Source organism: Scyliorhinus canicula, chromosome 19, assembly GCF_902713615.1.
Source record: "Scyliorhinus canicula chromosome 19, sScyCan1.1, whole genome shotgun sequence".
Lineage (NCBI taxonomy): Eukaryota > Metazoa > Chordata > Chondrichthyes > Carcharhiniformes > Scyliorhinidae > Scyliorhinus > Scyliorhinus canicula.
Window position 1 is genome coordinate 95,681,678 of NC_052164.1, and position 23,751 is coordinate 95,705,428.

At 46.5% G+C, this 23,751-nt stretch overlaps 1 protein-coding gene across 1 annotated transcript; it reads left to right on the forward strand.

The window, feature by feature from the left end:
• Positions 1–83: 83 nt before the first annotated feature.
• Positions 84–23,120, forward strand: dpagt1 (dolichyl-phosphate (UDP-N-acetylglucosamine) N-acetylglucosaminephosphotransferase 1 (GlcNAc-1-P transferase)). The gene is made up of 10 exons (XM_038778483.1): positions 84–195; positions 311–465; positions 5,918–6,038; positions 8,703–8,916; positions 10,156–10,302; positions 13,465–13,549; positions 16,097–16,285; positions 17,041–17,128; positions 19,545–19,700; positions 20,851–23,120. Exons 2-10 carry the CDS (start codon positions 311–313, stop codon positions 20,914–20,916), a joined length of 1,221 nt encoding a protein of 406 aa, XP_038634411.1. The 5' UTR covers positions 84–195; the 3' UTR covers positions 20,917–23,120.
• The last annotated feature ends 631 nt before the right edge of the window (positions 23,121–23,751 follow it).

Here is a 23,751-nt window from a genome sequence, read left to right on the forward strand (position 1 = left end):
GGTGACTGGGCATGCGCAGTGACGCCGGTCGGTGACTGGGCATGCGCAGTGACGCCGGTCGGTGACTGGGCATGCGCAGTCGCCTCTTGAGGCCGAGCCAACTTCCGGGGTTTGAGTGGGAACCCGGGGCCGGACATGAGTGAGGAATGTCCCGCCTTCCTCTACTGTGAGAGTCGGTAGGCCTGGGGTTTGCAGGTAGGCTCTCAGTAGATGGCAACGTGATGTTTGGACGCGGGTATTTCCTGCAATGGGAGTTTAGTTAATTTTATTTCCCTTTTTTCCCCTCCCCCCCCCCCTCCTCCCCATTTAGATGTCGGCCCTGCCCGCCCTCCCCCTGCTCATCAACCTGAGCTGCTCCTTGCTGGGCTTCCTGGGAACTGTCATCCTCATCCCCGCCTTCAGGGACCACTTCATCGCAGCCAGGCTCTATGGGATTGACCTAAACAAAACCTCCAAGCAGCAGATGTGAGTATAGTGGCTGGGGGGTGGGGAGGGGGCAGCAACTGGCATTGGGGGAGGGGGCAGCAACTGGCATTGGGGGGAGGGGGCAGCAACTGGCATTGGGGGAGGGGGCAGCAACTGGCATTGGGGGGAGGGGGCAGCAACTGGCATTGGGGGGGAGGGGGCAGCAACTGACATTGGGGGGGAGGGGGCAGCAACTGGCATTGGGGGGAGGGGGCAGCAACTGACATTGGGGGGAGGGCAGCAACTTGCATTGGGAAGGGCAGCAACTGGCATTGGGGGGAGGGGGCAGCAACTGACATTGGGGGGAGGGCAGCAACTGGCATTGAGGGGAGGGCAGCAACTGGCATTGGGGGAGGGGGCAGCAACTGGCATTGGGGGGAGGGGGCAGCAACTGGCATTGGGGGGAGGGGGCAGCAACTGGCATTGAGGGGAGGGCAGCAACTGGCATTGAGGGGAGGGCAGCAACTGGCATTGGGGGGAGGGGGCAGCAACTGGCATTGGGGGAGGGGGCAGCAACTGGCATTGGGGGGAGGGGGAAGCAACTGGCATTGGGGGGAGGGGGCAGCAACTGACATTGGGGGGAGGGCAGCAACTTGCATTGGGAAGGGCAGCAACTGGCATTGGGGGGAGGGGGCAGCAACTGACATTGGGGGGAGGGCAGCAACTGGCATTGAGGGGAGGGCAGCAAATGGCATTGGGGGGAGGGGGCAGCAACTGGCATTGGGGGGAGGGGGCAGCAACTGGCATTGGGGGGAGGGGGCAGCAACTGGCATTGAGGGGAGGGCAGCAACTGGCATTGAGGGGAGGGCAGCAACTGGCATTGAGGGGAGGGCAGCAACTGGCATTGGGGGGGAGGGGGCAGCAACTGGCATTGGGGGAGGGGGCAGCAACTGGCATTGGGGGGAGGGGGCAGCAACTGGCATTGGGGGAGGGCAGCAACTGGCATTAGGGGGAGGGGGCAGCAACTGGCATTGGTGGGAGAGCAGCAACTGGCATTGGGGAGGAGGGTGGCAACTGGCATGGGCAGCAACTGGCATTGGGGGAGGGCAGTGACTAGCATTGGGGAGGAGGGTGGCAACTGGCATGGGCAGCAACTGGCATTGGGGGAGGGCAGTGACTGGCATTGGGGGAGGGCAGCAACTGGCATTGGGGGAGGGCAGCAACTGGCATTAGGGGGAGGGGGCAGCAACTGGCATTGGTGGGAGAGCAGCAACTGGCATTGGGGAGGAGGGTGGCAACTGGCATGGGCAGCAACTGGCATTGGGGGAGGGCAGTGACTAGCATTGGGGAGGAGGGTGGCAACTGGCATGGGCAGCAACTGGCATTGGGGGAGGGCAGTGACTAGCATTGGGGGGAGGGCAGCAACTGGCATTGGGGGGCAACAACTGGCATTGGGGAGGGCAGCAACTGGTGTTGGGGGGGCAGCAACTGGCATTGGGGAGGGCAGCAGCTGCCGTTGGGGGAGGGCAGCGACTGGCATTGGGGAGGGCAGCAACTGGCATTGGGGGGGCAGCAACTGGCATTGGGGGGAGGGCAGCAACTGGCATTGGGGGAGGGCAGCGACTGGCATTGGGGGAGGGCAGCAACTGGCATTGGGGGAGGGCAGCGACTGGCATTGGGGGGAGGGCAGTGACTGGCATTGGGGAGAGGGCAGCAACTGGCACAGGGGCAGCAACTGGCATTGGGGAGGGCAGCGACTGGCATTGGGGAGGGCAGCAACTGGCATTGGGGGAGGGCAGCGACTGGCATTGGGGGAGGGCAGCAACTGGCATTGGGGGAGGGCAGCGACTGGCATTGGGGGAGGGCAGCGACTGGCATTGGGGGAGGGCAGCAACTGGCACGGGCAGCAGCTGGCATTGGGGAGGGCAGCAACTGGCATTGAGGAGGGCAACAACTGGCATTGAGGAGGGCAACAACTGGCATTGGGGAGGGCAGCAACTGGCATTGGGGAGGGAAGCAACTGGCATTGGGGGAGGGAAGCAACTGGCATTGGGGAGGGCAGCGACTGGCATTGGGGAGGGCAGCGACTGGCATTGGGGAGGGCAGCCACTGGCATTGGGGAGGGCAGCGACTGGCATTGGGGAGGGCAGCGACTGGCATTGGGGAGGGCAGCAACCGGCATTGGGGAGGGCAGCGGCTGGCATTGGGGAGGGCAGCGACTGGCATTGGGGAGGGCAGCAACTGTCATTGGGGAGGGCAGCAACTGTCATTGGGGAGGGCAGCGACTGGCATTGGGGGGATGTCAGCGACTGGCATTGGGGGGACGGCAGCAACTGGCATTGGGGAGGGCAGTAACTGGCATTGGGGGAGGGCAGCAATTGGCATTGGGGGGAGGGCAGCAACTGGCATTGGGGGGAGGGCAGCAACTGGCACGAGGAGGGAGGGCATCAATGGGCACGGGGGGCTTGGAGGGGGTACAGAATATGCCAACCATTTGCGATAATGGTTGGACTGGATTGTGTCCCTCCGGGTATGTGTCAACTGGGTGAGTCCCGGATCGGCTGGGGCAGGAGCCTGCGAGATGATGCCCCCAGTGCTGACGCATAATCAACTGGCACCGATCGAGAATTGAAAATGAAGAACGGCTCTTGTTTCATCTCTTTCTCAGGACGGGGGACGACTTGCTTCCATTCTGGTCCGATGGGTTCTGAGATGGCTGATAATTCCACTGCGCGATCTGTAGGCTCTTACAAAGGCAGGGCAGGTGGTGCCAGAAGGTTTGGGTAGGTGGATTGTTTGGAGGTTTGTGCGCTCCAGCTGGTGCTGCAACTTTGCCTCCGCACATTGTTGATGAAACCTCTCCATGTGTTTGCTGCATTACCAAATTTTGGCTGGTCACAAGCCAGGGTCTCCCAGGTTTGATCTCTTGGAGTCATGGTCATTGAGTTTTAGAGCACAGAGAGAGGACCTTCGACCCATCGTGAATGTTTGCTTCATGGATGTTTTGAGGACACCCATCTACTGTCCACCTGGGAGTCTCCTGGCATGCAGAGTTCCCGGTAGACCTTTGGGCGTCTGATGTCAGGCATGCAAAATGTCCCACTCAGCGAAGCTAGTTTTGAGTGATTAGCACCTCAATGATGGGCAAGTTGGCTTTTGTTCGTAATGTGCTTTTCGCGACCTCCTGATGTCCCAAAACGTTTACAACCAATGAGGTACTTTTGGTGTCTGTTGTTTTTGCTTCAGATTGTTACAAGTTTGTTTTGTTTATTTGGTGATTTGATGGCAATAGTAAGATTTATTAACAAGGCAAACATCATTGCTCAAACACTGATCTCAAAGCTCTCCTTCTCCGCACCCTGCCCGGTGGCAAGAATTGGCAACTCTACTGTTCGCATATCCCATAGCTACCAGTTTGCTGGGTGTGCAAAAGTGCGGGGACACCTCTGAGTCAGTATGTTGCATCATATTACAAAAACTCATTGCGGCAAAGTAATGGGCAAATTTATCAGGGCAAATATCAGGATAAATGGGCAAATTTGGGCAGCACAAGTGGATAGCACTGTGGCTTCACAGCGCCGGGGTCCCAGGTTCGATTCCTCGCTGGGTCACTGTCTGTCAGAAATCTGCACGTTTTCCCCGTGTCTGCGTAGGTTTCCTCCAGCTGCTCCAGTTTCCTCCCACAGTCCAAAGACGTGCAGGTTGTGTGGATTGGCTATGATAAATTGCCCTTGGTGACCAAAAAGGGTAGGAGGGGTTATTGGGTTACGGGATAGGGTGGAAGTGAGGGTTTAAGTGGGTCGGTGCAGACTCGATGGGCCGAATGGCCTCCTGCACTGTATGTCCCAAGTTCCATTGACATTTCTGTGGCTCGAGCATTTTTGTTTTGATTTTTTAATTGGTTCCTCTCTACAATCAGCAGCACGGGCTTTGCTCAGTCATAGTGGAGCAGAGTTAAATGTACAGACACTGCAACTGGAAAATATCGACGTTTGTGAGACTTAGAAATAGGGTTTGAGATTCGAATGAGCAGGCAAATTATAATTCCAGTTAAAAGGTATGATTCTTTAAAATTACTGTTACCATGACCAGTCAGCATGTTCAGTTGACTTTTCTCTGTCCATCTTCTTCTTCTATCTACTATTTAAAGGGGCTATAGCTTCATTTTGCGATAAACACAAGCCAGAGTATGGATTTCCTCCATTTCAGAAAGAGCTTTCTTAAAGTGGGTTGCATTTCTGTGCAAATAGCTGACTCTCATTCCAAATGAGCAGCTCTTGATGTCAACTCTTTATTGACAGGTGATGCATTCTTGGAGAGAGCATTGCGGGTAAATTGTGGCCTGTGCTGTCCCTAATTCTGCAAGTCAACATTACCGGAATATTTAAGTAGGAGTTTTTGAATTCCTTGTCCTTTCCTCGGCGTTCCTGGTAAGACTTGTAAATGTAGCAAGTTCCAAGATACGGTCACGGCAATCCGCAGAATTGTTACAGTGGCAGAGACTATTTAGCCCATTGTGTCTGTTCTCCGACGATTCCTCCACCTTCTCTCTGTAAACCTGCACATTTTTCCTTTTCAGGTAACAATCTAATTCCCTTTTCGGTGTCTCGATTGAACTTGCCTCCAGTCGACTCTCGGGCAGTACATTCCAGATCTTAAACCACTCGCTGTGTGGAAACTTTTGTCGTCGTTTCACTTTTGCCAATTGTTTTAGGTCTCTGCCCTCTTGTTCTTGATCCTTTCATGAATGGGAACGGTTTCTCTTTATCTACTCTGTCCAGACCCCTCATGATTTTGAACACCTTCTATCAAATCTGCTCTCAGCCTTCACTTCTCCAAGGAAAACAGTCCTGACTTCTCCAATCTATCCTCATAACTGACGTTTCACACCCCTGGAACCATTCTTGCGAATCGTTGCCCAACTGCTTCGCCCACTTTAATATAGTTGACCACAGTCCAATTCAGCATGTTTGCTCCTTGCCTGGTATTAGGGTGCCGTGTTGGACCGGGAGTGTCAGCATCGACTTTGCTCTGGGATGGATCTTGAACCTAATTGACTCTGAGGGGTAACTGCTGCCAGCGAGCCACCGCTGACCCTTTACAGCAGTAACACGATGCAACCCAGTGAAATGTGACTGCGTTGTACCATTGGCCACCGTACAGTTTGTTGCCCGAATAAATAAACCAAACTGTGATTAAACAACGGACGATGCAGTATTTCCCAAAGCTGTATGCTATAAGTTTGCTTCATAATTATCTTGATTAATAAGGGGTTATGGGGAGAAGGCAGGAGAATGGGGATGAGAAAATATCAGCCATGATTGAATGGCGGAGCAGACTTGATGGGCCAAGTGGCCTAATTCTGCTCTTATGGTCTAATTAGGCAGCCAGCCCTGATCACTCTGTAAAATTTGAACCTGATGCCTCAGTTCAAAGTTGAACATCAAAGTGAGATTTCATTCCATTCACAGTTCCTGCGTTTCTGATAAATTTCTGCTTATTTGTCCCGCAGCCCAGAATCGCAGGGAGTAATCAGTGGTGTCGTCTTCCTCATCATTCTTTTCTGTTTTATCCCGGTTCCTTTTCTGCACTGCTGGGCAAAGGAGCAGTGTGTCAGCTTTCCTCACGATGTGGTAAGTGATCTCCTTGTCTGTTTTTTTTTAATGCCTCGTCTGCACGGACTGCTCGCGCATCCCTCAGCTAGTTTTATTACAGCGGTTCAAACAGTGTTACCCTGTGCACAACACTTTAAAATCAGCGCTGAGACAACCGATTTCTGATATTCAGGTGTGATCTCCCCAGACATTGCTCAAGCAGTAGAACAGTCTTGTTCTAACCTGAGCTGACAATTACTTTAACATTATAAATATAATTGCAAACCACTGGAAAATCCAGGAAGCAAGCTACCTGCATCATTAATCTCATATATTACAACAGCGACTGCACTTTTTTTTTTAAAGTACGTTGTCGGCAGTAAAGCGGGTTGAGTCACCCAGTGTTCGTGAAAAGTGCTATTTATATGCAAGTCTTTTTGTTTTTATCACCCTGAGATTAACTGCTATGTTTTCCCAAATCTACATCTGTAATGCTTCAAGTAAAATAGTGCTTCAAACATGCATCATCCACAGGCTCTCACCAATCCATTCATCTCCCCAGCGCCATTTCCAAGCTAAGATTGGTAAATCAGTCCCCTTAGCCTGACAGTTTGTACTTCTGCAGTTCTGATGTTGGGATAATTGAACTGATATTAGTGATGAACATGCAGGGAACTGATACGTAGACATTGCCCTTCTACGATTCAAACATACAGAGGCCTAGATCTCAGTTGCCTCCCTTGGCACGATACTGTGGTAGCCACAGAAACTCTGGGACCATTTTGCTGCTCCAGACGTTTGATTAACCCTATTGCATTTATCCTTGCAGCCCTCAATTCTGTCCCCAACCTAAACGAGGACCATTTTTCAAAAAGCTAATCGGCCAAGGATTAACTGGGAACCTTATTCCATGTCTAATTCCTCCAAGATCAATAGCTGTGCCTTCAGTGGCTCTCAGCTCAGGAGCTGCCTCTCATTCCTCCATTAAGACACTTTTTAAAATTTACTTATCTTTGACCAAACTTTTGGTCACCCGATTTAATATTTCCTTACCTGGCTTGATTTCAGACTTTGTTTTAGAATGCTCCTGTGAAGCCCTTGGGATGTTTTGTTCTGTTAAAGGTCTTGTATAAATGTAAGCTGTTCAGTCTATCTACAGCCTTATGAGGTGATAAATGTTCATGCTGTTTGTTGTTGTGAAAACAGTTTTGTTCTCATTCTAAAATAAGTTGTCAGGTCATTTTGGTCATGCCATTGGTCACCTGTTGCTATATCTCTCTATGTAGATTGGCAAATTTGATCTGATTATGGTTCAACAAAGTCCTTTGGGACATTTTACGAGATCATAGATCATAGAATTTACAGTGCAGAAGGAGGCCATTTGGCCCATCGAGTCTGCACCGGCTCTTGGAAAGAACACCCTACCCAAGGTCCACACCTCCACCCTATCCCCATAACCCAGTAACCCCACCCAATACTGAGGGCAATTTTGGACACTAAGGACAATTTAGCACGGCCAATCCACCCTAACCTGCACATCTTTGGGCTGTGGAAGGAAACCGGAGCACCCGGAGGAAACCCACGCAGACACGGGGAGAACGTGCAGACTCCGCACAGACAGTGACCCAAGCCGGGAATCGAACCTGGGACCCTGGAGCTGTGAAACAATTGTGCTAACCACAATGCTACCGTGCTGGCCCCTTTAAAGGTGGTATCTAAATGCAGGTTGTTATTGTCATGGCAATTAGGAGAGGCAGTGGCCTAGTGGTGATGTCACTAGACTAGTAATCCAGCCACCCAGCTTCGAATTCCACCACGGCAGATAAAAATCTGGATTTTAAAAGTCTAATAATTACCATGAAACCATTGTCAATTGTCGTAAAAACCAACCAGGTTCACTTTCCTTTGATGTCCTTTAGGAGACTAAATCTGCCGTCCTTACCTGATCCACAACAATATGGCCGACTCATAAATGCCCTCTGACTTGGCGCAGCAAGCCACTCGGTTCAAGGGCAATTAGGGAGAGGCAATAAATGCTGGCCGTGAATTAATTTTTAAAAAATTGAAATCACTCATTCTTTTTACCCCCCCCTCAACAAATAATCTTCAATATTTTACCTATAAATGTCAGATGAATTGTAAACTTGCTTGATGCAAAAGCATTGTATGTGGAACAGTATTATTTTTCCCAAAGTGCATAAATTGGGGTGCCAATACGCTGTGTCATTTGAATAATTATAAGAACTACGCACTACTTACAATTCCTCACATAATGTTCATACGCAGGTGGGGTATCCAGGTAGGCCTGGAACGGAAAACAGAGATAGGTACCCAAAGTGCTTGAATGCACCTCTTTGCAAGTTTCCAGAGCATCTGGCAGTATCAATGTGAACAGATCCTGGGCGGGATTCTCCAACAGCGGGTTCTCCGTTTTGCCTGCGCCCGGGGGGGTTTCTTGACGGCGTGGGGCTACCCCACAATGGGAAACCCCATCGACCGGCTGGCGTAACAGGATCACGTCAGGGGGTCGGGGCAGAAATGTGGCGGGGCGGAGAATCTGGCCTCCTGTCTTTCCATGGAAGTTTGTGGTGTGTGTCTCACAAGAAAGAGAGACGAGAGCTTTAGTGGAAAGTTAGGGCAATACAAGTTTTGTCTTCTAAATATTTGGTCTGTGCTGTAATCTTACTTGAATTTGTGTTCTAGTTTGTACAGTTGATTGGGGCGCTCCTTGCCATCTGCTGCATGATCTTCCTCGGATTCGCTGATGACGTCTTGAACTTGCAATGGCGACACAAGCTGCTACTGCCAACCATGGCGTCCCTGCCCCTTCTCATGGTGTACTTTACCAACTTTGGCAATACTGTGATTGTAGTGCCAAAGCCCTTTCGTTTTCTTTTGGGTCTCCATTTGGACTTGGGTAAGTTCTCGAGATTGGAGCTGCATAGCTGTTGGCAGCATTATCACAGATGCTATCTGGTTAATGCAAAGTGGACGTTTGCTTGACTTATAATCCTATTGCTTTGCAAGTTTGTGAGAAACTTAACAAAACATTTCTGTAGGTTTATCTTTAGCATTTTCTGCTGCTAATATGTGCTCCCACGGTTCTACGCTGTGTTTAATTTAATGTCCATAATAACCCAGAATTAGTGTGGGGACCTCACGGAATCTTGTGTATGGACTAGCCTGCTCTGTTTCCCTCTTGTAAGCAGGCATAGTTGCACCCAAACTAAGTAGAATGTAGTTCGGCTGACCGTTTACTGTTGGAGATTTACAATGTATGTACGTGACTGTTGTAAATGCAAGCTGAAATTTCAGCGTTACGAATGACTGCGATTTCAATGGAGGGAAGTCATGTTGTTTGAATCTGAGGAGGGTGGAATGGTGAATAATGGATCCATTGAGTAGTTACAGAACAGTCACCTCGGGGCTAAGTCATGAGCGCACAGATAATTTGTAATATATAAGATAATGAGAGGATTATACTCAGATTTGTGTTTCCATGTTTTAATCTGCCACAGCATTAAATGAGCTTTGGTGTAGTAAGAAGAGCAAAGATGTAGCCCATATTTATTTTCTCTTTTGGGTGGGACCCAGAAATAATTGTGATCGCAACTATTATGCATGTAATGGACCTGCTTTAGTTGGGGATCAGACTGACTGGCCTGAGGCAGTGTGATAAAATGTCGTTTTGTTGTGAGAGAGTAGAGTCCAGACATGGTCAAATGCACTTCCTCTATAGTCATAGAATTTGCAGTGCAGAAGGAGGCCATTCGGCCCATCAAGTCTGCACCGGCTCTTGGAAAGAGCACCCTACCCAAGCCCACAACCCCATCCTATCCGCACAACCCAGGAACCCCACCCAACACTAAGGGCAATTTTGGACACTAAGGGCAATTTAGTATGGCCAATCCACCTAACCTGCACATCTTTGGACTGTGGGAGGAAACCGGAGCACCCGGAGGAAACCCACGCATACACGGGGAGAATGTGCAGACTCCACACAGACAGTGACCCAAGCCGGGAATCGAACCTGGGACCCTGGAGCTGTGAAGCAATTGTGCTAACCACAATGCTACCGTGCTGCGCTACTGCATACTGGACATACCGGATAAATTCCTGAGTAAATATTCATCTCTTTTTCTATTCTTCCTTTCAGGAATTCTGTATTATGCATATATGGGAATGCTGGCAGTGTTCTGCACTAATGCCATCAACATTCTGGCTGGTATCAATGGCATTGAGGCTGGGCAGTCTCTGGTGATTGCCATGTCCATCATTGTTTTCAATTTAATCGAGTTAAATGGTAAGTTGACCTAACCATGAGGTTTAGATGTTGCAGCCTCACATTCTTGAAGATTCAACATTTTCATTTAATTTTATACGTTCGGGTTTTTGTTGCTTTACCTGCTCCCAGGGCAATTTGTCTTGATAATGTCATGACTCTGACACCTGTCCTCGTCTCTTTGGTTCAGCTCATGACTTCTGGTAAAAGAGGGATCCTCATTTTTCAGTAAATGTGTGCGGAAGTATTGGGTTTTGGATTTGAAATACTTTTAAGCAGTGGAACTGTCAAGGAACCCGTTAGCTGGATATAAAATGTAGTTATATTGGTGATTCACAGGATAAAGGTTAGATTATTTTACAAAGGATTCCCCCCCCCCCCCCCAAATGCTATGCAACATCTATGCTGGAGGAAGTGTCGCTAATCAATTTCCAGATCTCTGCCAACGCTGATTTTCAGCTGCCCACCAAGTGGCGCAACAGAAGGAAGACTAACTCTCCCTCCACTTCCTGTGGAGGATACCAGCCTCCGTTCGGCATCCATGGAGACAGGCGTAAAGCCTTGATCATTCTTCAAACTTGTTGGCAAGACAGTGTTTGCCCCCTCTCATCATTTAAACAATTCCACTAAATAACGGCACAAGCGTAACAAGTGAGTTGTGTCCAGGATTAATTTCAGGGTATCAATGGCCAAATCTTGCGTTCAGGGTCAGGACCCCTATTTCTAATCCTGATCAGAGAACAGAAAACTACGCGGTTCCTCCAATTGTTTTGGGGAATCTGCCAGTGGAGGATTCTTCCAAACTGACTCTCAATACAGAAAACATCGGAGGGAGTAGTGGAGAGATTCCTTCCATAGGCCATTCCTTTCCCCTGCACCCCCCCCCTCCCTTTTTTTCAACGGCACTCGCTGGCGTGTTCTGGTAGTTAAAGTTTACATGTCCCAAAGCTTCTATCAAAAGCTCTAGAGAGAAGGTAGCTGGGTGAGGAGGTAGGGTGTGTGAGGGGATCAGGTCAGTCGCTTAAGGGGGTAGAGTGGGGAGGTGGTAGGACGCAGAGTGGTGAGGTCAGGTTAGAGGGGAGTCGGGTGCTGGGGCCTAGTCGGGCGATGTTGAGGGGGGCAGGGTGGGATTGGAGTGAGGCAGGGCTGAGTTGGAGTGTCAAGGGGTTAGCCAGTGTACGAGGGCAATGTGAGTCTTTTTTGGAGCGGGGTTAGGGCGAGTTATTTTGGGGGGGGGAGGGGGGGTTGTCAGTTGTATAATTGCCCAGGTGTTAAACTTTTTTTAGTCAGTGTAACATTCCTGGATTACTTTCCAGGTAAGTAAGCCGGGACTGTCAGAAGTGTAAATCTGAAAATGAAAATCGCTTATTGTCACAAGTAGGCTTCAAATGAAGTTACTGTGTAAAGCCCCTAGTCGCCGCATTCCGGCGCCTGTTCGGGGAGGCTAGTACGGGAATTGAACCGTGCTGCTGGCCTGCCTTGGTCTGCTTTAAAAGCCAGCGATTTAGCCCAGTGTGCTAAACCAGTCCCTTTAATCTGCCGGGCACATCCCACAGCCTCATTACGTTAGAACGTCCGAAGGGTCCCCTAGCCTGTCTTGTGGCAGGTGTCCAGTCTGACTGTTCAGTGACTAGAAAATCTGAGTTTGTGAATCTCAAAACAGTTCAACACATTAATACTCCATACCACCTGATCTTGTTTCATCATTATAATTTATTGCTACGGCTATTGTTTTTATTTTTTGTCCAAATTTTTATTTCTCTTAAGTAAAAGCTTAAAAAATGCTCTCCTTGTAACCTCGGTGAGTATTGCACGGTGCAATGTATCTTGAATTCTAACCTTAACTAACATGAGTTGGAGCATTTCCAATTCGGCTCCTGGTGGACATGGACATGGTGTAAAGCTGTCCATAACCAGACACTAAGTTGGTAAGTCATTAAGGACGTTTGGGGTTGAAAAGTTGGTACTGGGTGTTCTTCAGGTTGCAGGATTGTTGCCCCCTTGCTGAATTCTGTGCCTGGCCTGAAGATCTTTAGTGTTAAAACAACAGGCAAGAGTGAGAAAAGTGCTAAGTTTCCCAGTACCAACATTCCTCGCAATAGGGAGCAGAAATCAATATTTATAAAACCTAGTACATTTCAATCTTTCTTTCAAACGATCATTTTCCCTACAGAGCAATGGAGAAGGCTTAAAAAGAAGAGTTCATTATAGGTGAAATGCTTTGAGCTGGCCTGTGAGATATGTAAATGTCAAGTTCCTGGTGTTTCACTAACCCAGGATGAGCACAAAAGGCAGTGAAACTAGCTGCCGAAAGTCTGATCCCTGATTTGTGCTCTGTGATCCCAGCCAAGGTGGTCCTGCCGTTTTTGGCACACTCTGATTACAGTCTGCTACCAGTGATGGAGAATGGAAGTCTGTGTAAGTCACAGTGATGGAGACTTGAGAAGACATTTATAAGAAAAAAAAGAAGAAAAAAGAGGGAAGAAGTGAGAAGGGGTGAGTTCGGGTAAGATAGAGGAATGGTGACTGAGAGAGTGTGCACCGATCGAGTCGAGGAGGAACAGATGTCTGAGGAAATCATTGAGGGAACTTTGGACAAGGCAATGGGGAACCTTGCTGTGAATTAATTTGTAGGTTTTATATAGCGACTCCCAAAGTGCTTTACAATCAATGACGTTCTCTTGAAGTGTAGTCACTACTGTAACGGAGGAAACACAGCAGCCAAATTGTGTACAGTAAGATCCCACAAACAGCAATGTGATAACAGATCATCTCTTTTTTAAGCAATGTTGGCATGCCACACATGGCAACATATCCTGTCAACAGAGGCTTATATTTGAAGATTCTTTAGGTGAGCACATGGAAACTATCAAGCGCCCTTGAAACCACCCCGGTTGACAGAACAGAATCAAGGGACTGAATTGCCTATTCGTGTTCCTATAGGTCAGTGGCCACAGAGCGCGTGCCGATTACTAGAAATTGTATTTTACTGGGAAATGAGATAACGGGGTTTTTTTTAACAGCATGTCAGTAAAGCAACTCTTTTTGACTGTAGATTGGTGTCGAGCATTGGGGAGGAAAGCAAAATTATAAAGAAGGATTAAATCAAGAGATTACAGCTGTTCTGTGTATTATTATATTCTTGTAGCTCTAATATTAATTTGTGTTTTTTCCCTCTTTTAGGTGATTACAAGGATGACCACATATTCTCCTTATACTTCATGATACCATTTTTCTTCACCACATTAGGACTGCTGTATCACAACTGGTATGACAACGTTTTACATTTCTGGTGTTTCACCTCAGGCAGTCAACACAAGTATGGGTGTACCTGATCCGTGCAGGTGTCAACTTACCCGGAATCAGCTGTACTGATATTTGCACTGTTGTTTTCTCTTCCGTGTGCATGGCTTGGATTAGGTCTCTCCTCGATAATGAAAATGTCCAGCAAACAGACTGAGTTCAGGGGGAATTGTAAAGGAGCAGGAGGGCAAAACAGATTTGCAACCAAAATGTTCTATCTCCTGACCAACAGAGCGGGGTTTGATTGTGACAGTTCCTTTTGCATGTAGAGTATCCCTGGCATAGGAGGTAAACAGGAATGTAGAGTTGAGGCCACAGTCAGATCAGCGATAATCGTAGCAAATGGCGGAGCTGTCTCGAGGGGCCAAATAGCCTCTTAATGTTTTATGTTCGTATATAAAATTGCAGATGTTAAATTACACAGAATTTGGAGGACGGAAGGAGGCCGTTTGGCCCAGCTGATTCTTGCTGGTGGTCATGCTCCATGTTATCCTCTCCACAACCCTAGTTCATTTTGCCCCATGTCCCTCTAATCCTGTTTCCATCTTGCACTTGTCTAGCTTCATCTGCGATTTGCCTGAACCACTCGATGTGGCCTCGAATTCCACATTCTCTCCATAGTCTGCCTCAAGCGATTTTGAAATGAAATGAAATGAAAATCGCTTATTGTCACGAGTAGGCTTCAATGAAGTTACTGTGAAAAGCCCCTAGTCGCCACATTCCGGCGCCTGTCTGGGGAGGCTGCTTTGATTCTTTATTGGATTTATTCGAAACTGTATTCTATTAATGGCCCATTGTTTTTTATTCCCCACAAATGAAGCTATTTGCTTATTATCAAATGGCGGCTTTTTACTACATGGACCTAGCTATTACTATCTCTAATGGTACTATCTCAGGTTCACCTGAGGAAGGATCAGTGCTCCGAAAGCTAGTGTTTGAAGCAAACCTGTTGGTCTTTAACCTGGTGTTGTAAGACTTCTTACTGTGCTCACCCCAGTCCAACGCTGGCATCTCCACATCATATCTCTAATGGGGGGGGGTGCTACTGTGGCCAGCACCTAAAATCCCATTAAATTCTACAAATCTGTTTAATCCGATAAGGAATTGTTTATGCCGAGAAGTGGTTTTGAGGATGATCATGCAAGTCTTAATACACTGCTGAAGACCCCCATCTTAACTACATAAGCAAAATGTCAGCTACTCAAAGGCCAGCCATAGAATTCCTAAAGTACAGGAGGAGGCCATTCGGCACATCGAGTCCGCACTGACCCTCTGAAAGAGCTTCTTACTTAGGACCACTCCCTCACTCTATCCCTGTAACCCTATAACCCCACATATTTGGAAACTAAGTGCAATTTATCACGGCCAATCCATCCAAGCTGCATATCTTTGGACTGTGGGCGGAAGCTGGAGCACCCGGAGGAAACCCACACAGACACAGGGAGAACGTGCAGACCCCACACAGTCTGTCACCCAAGGCCAGAATTGAACCCGGGTCCCTGGCCCCGTGAGGCAGCAGCGCTAGCCACTGTGCCACCAGCCAATCTATCTCCCCGTAAAACATCCTTTTTTAATCACTTCCAATAAATCACCTATTGCAGTGCCTACAAACTGATGGTGAAGATTTATTGATATTAGATGAGGACATAGTTAATAAACTTTGAAAAATGCTATTTATTCGTTCTTAAATACTGAAATCTATGGACCTATGGGATCCATTTGGAGCCCCTTCTTCCCCTCTCCTGGATGCACAGAACTCAGTGAAGAAGAAATGCGATGTGGCTGAAGCATATTAATAATAATACCCTTCAATAATAATTCAGGCAGGCTTCCTCCTCCATAGCCGCCTCCACCTTTCTCCATGCATTGCATCATGCTAGCTTGTGTGTATTATTGTCAAACTTATACAGGAATGGTGTAATTTCCTCGTTCTCTACATTGGTTAATGTATTTGTTTCATATTTTTGCAAAATATGAACACCACCACCTGCAAGTGCCCCTCCAAGTCATAGACCATCCTGACTTGGAACTATATCGCCGTTGCTTCGCTGTTGCTGGGTCAAATTCCTGAACTCTCTCCCTAACAGCACTGTGGGTGTACCTACACCATGTGGAGAGCAGCGGTTCAAGGGGGTGGCTCACCACCGCCTCATGGGCAATCGGGGACGAGCAACAACAGCTGGCTTTGCAGCAATGGCCACATCATGTAAAATTACATTTTAAAGATCCCTTTTTAAGTCACGAGTGCAAAGAAGGTGCAGCGAAATGGGCAGTGGTGGCGTCAGCTCCCTTGGAAGAAAACAGAAACTGGAGCAAAAATGAGAAACTATATTTTTTTTAAAAAGAAACTTGAGTGAATATGGGGTTTCAATCTACATAAACGGCATCATAAAATAGAGTCGGCAGTCTAACACCTTATCCCACTGTGATTTATTCTTTATGCTGAAGCCTTGGGGCTGTGCAGTTTGTTGGGGTAAAGCCCTTTTGATCTGTTATCCTTCATGTGCTGCAGGTATCCGTCTAACGCCTTTGTGGGCGACACATTCTGTTACTTTGCGGGAATGACTTTCGCAGTGGTCGGAATCCTCGGTCATTTCAGTAAGACCATGATGCTGTTCTTCATCCCTCAGGTGCTCAACTTTCTTTACTCGGTGCCTCAGCTTTTTCATATCGTTCCGTGCCCACGACACAGACTGCCAAGGTACGCCCCACCTTTACCAGCTGCTTTTTTTTTCAAACAAAATCATTCGTGAGATTCTCTTCCCTTCCAGGTAATACGCTCTCTCTGATAGAGGGAGGAAATGAGCAGCGTGTTTCTAAACCTCAGCCGACCAACTATATAAAGTAAAGCAAAATAAGTCCACTGAGGAATTATCTTTTAAATGTGAACTGAACATTTAATGCTAAAAATCTTCATTGTCACAAGTAGGTTTACGTAAACACTGCAGTGAAGTTACTGTGAAAAGCCCCTAGTCGCCACATTCCGGCGCCTGTTCGGGTACACAGAGGGAGAACTCAGAATGTCCAATTCAGCCAACTGGCACGTCTTTCGGGACTTGTGGGAGGAAACCGGAGCACCCGGAGGAAACCCACGCAGACACTGGGAGAACGTGCAATCTCCGCACAGACAGTGACCCAAGCCGGGAATCGAACCTGGGACCCTGGAGCTGTGAAGCAACAGTGCTAACCAATGTGCTGCCGTGCCGCCTACTGCGTTTACAAGTCATTTACAAATGCATTGTCAGTGTCTAATATTAAACTTCAATTTTTGAAACTTGCTGGGGTGGGATGTGGATTCCAACAGACGACTTGTCCGTATAAACCTGAAATATTCTTGGATGCTGTGTATAAACATGTCTATAATTTAGACATGTATAGTACAAGTAATATGTGCTAGAAAACAGTGCGTCAGTAGTAATCATGTTTGCTTTGCTTTTGTTCTCTTGTCACACCTAGATTAGATCCTAGAACAGGAAAGCTGGGCATGAGTTACTCGAGATTCAAAACAAAGGATTTGCCTAAACTCGGAGACTTTATATTAAAGGTACTTTTATTAAGACCCTTTATTTAGTAAGAAGGACAAAACTGTACACCGGGTGGAGATGTAGTCTAGCTAAGGCCCTGTACAACAGGAGCCAATACCTCCCTAATTTTATGCTCCGTTCCCTTGCCAGAAACGCTAACATTTCATTTGCCTTCCGAATCTCGTGCTACACCAGCACATCAACTGGCACATTTTCTATGGCTTAGGCCAGCATGAAATGTTTTAGAGCGGGGTTTGTCATTACCGCCTGAACAATGTTACAGCACCATGTCTGGAGCAAGTAAATTAACAAGTATTCCTGTCATCTCTTTTTTTTTAAAGAAGTTGTTAGCACCACCTAGGAAGCATTACTCACTGGTTTCCGTGTACCAAGGCAGGCATCGACAGCTCCAAAAATGTGTGTATATATAGAGTAGATATCTGTGTATGTATAGTCTCCATTTTCAGGTCACTGTCTGCTACCAGACGACGCAACCATTTTGTTAGAATGAGGTGTGCTTTCACATGGGGAGGGAAACTTGAAGTTGAACCCGGCGTCCTTCAGGGAAGGAAATCTGCCGTCCTTACCTGGCGAGTCCAGATCCACAACAATGTGGTTGACTCTTAAGCACCCTCTGAAATGGCCCAGCAGACCACTCAGTTCAAGGGTATTTAGGGATGGGAGATAAATGGTGGCCCGGCCAGAGACGTCCACATCCCACAAATGAATTTAAAAAGCTCTATGCTGCTGAGTTGTCTTACAACTAATTTTCCATTGCACACCAGACTTGGTTCTTTTGCAGTTTTTGCTTTAAAACTGAATGAATTTCCATGCAACATTTGGGTAGCAATGCAGTGACCGTGTCAATTTTGGTGAAATCAGTTAAATGTAGCTGTCATGCCTGTCTGAAATCTGTGTTCAAAATTAAAATGCTAAAAATGAAATTGTACCACCTTCCACATATGCCACCTTTACACAGCCAACAATGGGAAAGTGCTGCTAGTTCTCGGAAATAAGTGACAACGTTATTGCAAGAACAGTGTTTGAGGTGTGATGAAGTGGTGCATAAATGTAAGTTATTTTTTAGTTAAACTGGCAGCTGTGGCTCGGCACATGTTCACACCTCTTGTGTCAGAAGGTTGTGGGTTAGAAGCACCACTCCAGAAACGTGAGCACAAAGGTTAATTCGGGTGCAGCACTGAGGGAGTACTGCACTGACGGAGCTAGTGTCTTTCCGACGCGATGTTAAACCGACACCCTAGGCTGCCCCTTCAGATGGACTTAAAGACCCCATGGCGTTATTTCGAAGAAAGCCAGGGGAGTTATTCCCGGTTATCTTGGCTAATATTTATCCTTCCATCGACCTCAAATGGCCTCCTTCTGCACTGTAGCAATTCTATGGTCACAAAAACATTACCTGGCCGTTATCACATTGCTGTTTGTGGGAGCTTTGCTGTGCATAAACTGGCTGCCAGCCTTCCTACATTATAACTTACTACATTTCATCAAAAAGCTTTACTGTCTGTACAGCACTTTGTGATATTCAGAGTCGCTAAAAGATGCTATTGGAGTTTTTTTTCATTCTCTTGATATGAACTGTGATTTTCCTTCTACATTTGTGAACTTGGCCTCCAGATTTTATAATTACGTCAAACATAGAACATACAGTGCGGGAGGAGGCCATTCGGCCCATCGAGTCTGCACCGACACATATTAAGCCCTCACTTCCACCCTATCCCCGTAACCCAATAACTCCTAACCTTTTTGGGCACTAAGGGCAATTTATCATGGCCAATCCACCTAACCTGCACGTCTTTGGACTGTGGGAGGAAACCGGAGGAAACCCACGCAGACACGGGGAGAACGTGCAGACTCCGCACAGACAGTGACCCAAGCCGGGAATCGAACCTGGGACCCTGGTGCTGTGAAGCCACAGTGCTAGCCACTCGTGCTACCGTACTGCCCTATTTATATAAGTTAATTTTATCCGTGCTATCTTTATCTACCCACCATAGCCAGCTATCTTTTGGAGAAGATGCTTTTACCCAGTAATTTAAACCTAGAGCCGTTTGCTTCAGATTTCACTTGGTTTACTACCAAAAATAAAATCAAATTCACACATACTGACTTGTGACAGGGCTGTTTGCACTAAAGTGATTTGGTTGTAATAAATGATTGGTGTTTAAAATAAGAAGCAAATGAACAAATAAAAATCTACTCCTACAACGAATGTAAGTTTATGCTCTGTCGGAGAGTGAGAGAAATCGGCAGAAGGGCACCTCCCTCTGTGGGAAATACCAGCCAATCTGACCTAGTGTGCTAGTCACAGAGATCATCAGCCCCAGACCATGTGGAGGGAATTCCTTGTGCAAAGTAAGCTGGGAAGCGATGAAAACTGTTCCCTCAGCCAATGAATGTTGACTCTGTTTCTCGTAGGTGGTTGACAAAATCTGGCTGGTGGAGGTGAACCGTGGAGTTGGAGAAAACGACGAGTACACGGAGTGCAACAACTTCACTCTGATTAACTTTGTAATAAAGCTGATAGGCCCCACGCATGAGAGAACCCTGACCATTCTCCTACTGCTCATCCAGGTGAGACCTACAGCAGGCAGCAAAAACTTGCACCCAATTATTACACTTAACTGATAGAGCAGATGAAAGATATTGTAATGCATCAATTGTTGCTGTGTCCACTGAGTTGCCCGAGACAACATTAACCGTTTCTTACAATTTTGCTGTAACTCCTTGTGCTGAATTGTTTATAACTAGCTAGACGTGGCCTTGTCTGCTTCAGTAAATGTTCAGTAAGAAGTCTTACAACACCAGGTTAAAGTCGTAGTGTTTGTTTCAAACACTAGCTTTCGGAGCACTGCTCCTTCATCCATATCAGTGAATGTTGGCCACGTAACCCGAGATCCCTAAAAAGTGCTGTTTCACCCTGCTCACGATACGCTGAGTAGGGTTTTCGTAAGAGTATTTGGCTGTAGCACAGGAGGTTGGAAATTAGACTGTTGCAGAATCAGCAATGCGCGCTGATATATTCTGTTAGCATGGCGGTCAGTTTAGCTCAGTTGGCTAGACTGCTGGTTCGTGATGCAGAGCGAGGCCAGCAGCGTGGGTTCATTCCCCTTACCGGCTGAGGTTATTCGCAAAGGCCCCGCCTACTCAACGGCGCCTGATGATCCTCGGATTAAATCACCACCTGTCAACTCTTTTCCCCCCTCAAATGGCGACTTTACCTTTATTCTGTTAGAGCAGCTGATGTGATAAGAATATTGGCAAGTTAGAACCTTAATATTTCTGCCTTGTTGAGATACAGTTTCGCAAATACTGCACACCCTTCCTTCTTCAGAGTCCTCTTCAATTGTGCTGATTGTTCCATTTCTTACACCAATTAATATTGCTGTCCGTCTGGACAGCTTTCCCAAACAGTAGACAAGTGTTGCATTGAACCAGGCCCCTGTGTTCTCAGCCAATTTTGTTTTGAGTTGGAAGTTTGCAGGCATTACAGATCCTGTCTCTGGACTGAATCCAGCCGTCAGGAGGTAAAAGAATTGCGTGCTTTAACTACCGTGACTCCCAATTTGACCAAGTGTTGTTGCATAATTAGATTTCGTATTTGATCAAATCTACAAAAAGAAAGGTTCAGAGTGCAGGGAAATTAAATCAGTTTGGGTGCTTTGTTTCTTCTATGTTTTTAAACCTTCTACTTGTCTTCTCACCCCCCCCCCCCAAAACCCAGGTTGCTGGAAGTGCGTTTGCTTTCATTGTCCGCTATCAACTAGTCCGCTGGTTTTACGACGTCTGATTCTCAACGAAAAATACTTGAAGCACAGAATGCGGTATTCCTGTGGTGGGGGTAGAGCGATCTTTCCCTTTTCCCCTTACTGCAATCCCCCCCCCCCTCCCCCAGCTCAGTGGATATTGGATGTCGATCGCTACTCTGGATGGAAGTGCTTGGTTTTGCTTTTTTTTTTTAAACATCTGTTGTCTCGTTAAATAATGTTACTGAAGATTAGATTTGCAGATTGTTTGCTTAATTTCCTTTGAAATTGCAGGAATCAAACGATAGAATAGGGAATGTCCATCACAGTATCTGTTTTTACATTGTAACGGATCACTTGAAATAATAAGTTGACTGTATATTTCCACCAGTTTGTGTGGGGATAATTTAAATTCTATGTAGATTTTCCCTAACATGTACGTCATTATATTGCACACCTCATTGCTGTATGTTTCTCTCGAACTTGGTGCAATATTTAAGGACTTTTTCTGATTTACTGTAGCAGAATCTTTTGAATACCTTAAGCCACAGAGAACTTACATTTCATTTCAAGACTCTTTGTCACCTTCAAATATTTTTTAGTTCCAGAGATTCAGAACTCCAATACGCCCGAAGGCATCGTAAAATCGCTCAACCTGCTGTGTCATTGCAGTTTGCTGTTCAGACATGGAAGCTTGGCATTCTGGTCTAAATTCAGCCATAACATACCCTTTCCAGTTGTGCGTTGATGTGTTAGGATTGAAAGGGCGTCTGTTATTGTTCATGCACTGGAGCTTCAGTGAAATAATAAAGATTTTGAGAACTCTGAGCAGCCGTCACTAAGACAAGACTGTGAGGAGAAAGCTCATTGATATACCTGGGCTCTCCAAAGGTTGTGCAGCTTGAAAGGTTGGGTATGATGTGACCAAATGTCAAAATGGCCCCATTTCCAATTATTTTAGACCTGATATCAAAGGGTATGCACGCAGGCATGTGCAATAGGGGAGCATCATTTTTAAAACCGTAGTGAACTATAGAATTGAACTGTGCTCAGGGATGAAAAGCTGACAATGCAATCTGGCTCGCTCACATGTTCTCCAATGCCCATTAGTTTTCCCAGACTATGCAAAATTTTAGCAATGAATAAGGCACAGTGCTTACAACTCTCTGAGAATGGATCAGGCAAAGTTAATGGTCTGGCAAATTGACTAAATCGCCACCCTGATTTAAAAGGGCAAGTGCAGTCAAAGGGTACAGACAGCCGCGTGGCTCCGTCAAAGTGGTTTGGACATTGAAAGATGAGGCTGTCCCAACAACCACTGGCTGGTAATAAGTCTGCTGCCGAGCCTGGTGCCGAGGTCAAAAATCCAAAGACATTATTTGTTAGTTAAACAAGAGCAAAATACTGCGAGAGTGCCGGAAATCTGAGATAACAACAGGAAAGGCCAGAAGCGCTCGGTAGACCAGGCAACGTTTGTGGAGAGTTTATATTTTAGGTCAATTGACCTGTCGATTAATTCTGTGTTGCTCTCCGTGGAGGTTGCCAGACCTGTAGAGCATGTCCAGCATTTTTGGTTTTTACACTGTCACTTCAGTTTATTTTTTTGAAAAAGGGAGTGCTATAGATGGGAACGTATATAAGAGCAAAAAAACACAATGCATGAAGCCCTAAGAAATTCCGCTTTGAAATATTGCTGGCGAGCTTCAAAAGTTGTAATTTATTACTCACGCTTTGGAGTTCAAATCAAGCCTCGAACAACCGATTTGAAAATGGAGCTGCAAATATTATTGTCAATTTTGATAGTATGCCCTAATAACTTAAGCTGGCACTGTTAATTTAATCTTGATATTGGATAAGAAACAGAAATCCTGTTACCTGAATATTTTGAGTCTAAGAAACTTCTGGCTGTGAAGAGCTGTTTCAGGCTCTGCGCATGATTACCAAAATTCTTAGCCGAGTATTTAGAAGTCTTTAATGTGAATAATTCACACTTCCTTGGTTAAATTGCCATTACCCTGATGTGATCTCAATTCAGTGCATGGTAACTGGAAAGATCACTGAATGAATGAAGTGAAGTGCTAAAAGATATTGTTTTTTCTATATAAAAGATTGTACTTTGTGTGTGTGTATATATATATATATGTGTACAATTGAACTTAGATACTCTGGTATTTGACTGGATAATATAAAAGCAAATGTGGTTTTGAGAATTGTGACTCCATCAAAATAAAATCTTTAAAGGAGGTAACCATATAGCGCTGGCTATATATCACCACAATACGTGTGCAGCAAATTCAAAATTGAGATATTTTATAAAGTACATAGCACATACAGTGCAGAAGGAGGCCATTCAGCCCATCGAGTCTGCACCGACCCACTTAAGCCCTCACTGCCACCCTAACCCAATAAACCCCACCTAACCTTTTTTGGACACTCTAAGGGCAATTTAGCGTTGCCAATCCACCTAACGTGCACATCTTTGAACAAGTAGACAAGGACCAAGTGTTCAATCCAGTTCATATGATTTATTAAAGATTGTAAAACAGGCGCTGGAATGTGGCGACTAGGGGCTTTCCACAGTAACTTCATTTGAAGCCTACTTATGACACTAAGTGATTTTCATTTCATTTTCATTTCATTTCAAAAAGGCCGGCAGAGCAGATCTGCCTTAACTCCACGTAAGAAGTCGGACAGAACTCATCTCGGCTTACAGATGCGAAAGCAGAAGTTATATACGTCTTTAGACAGTCTTATCACTCCTCTTCGCTCCTCGCCTAGCACTTCCCTAACAAATAAAATTTATTCGAGATCTCCATGGTGATGCCATTATCTGAGTCTCCCGTGGCCTTTAGAATTGGTAATAGGTCACGCTTCTAGAT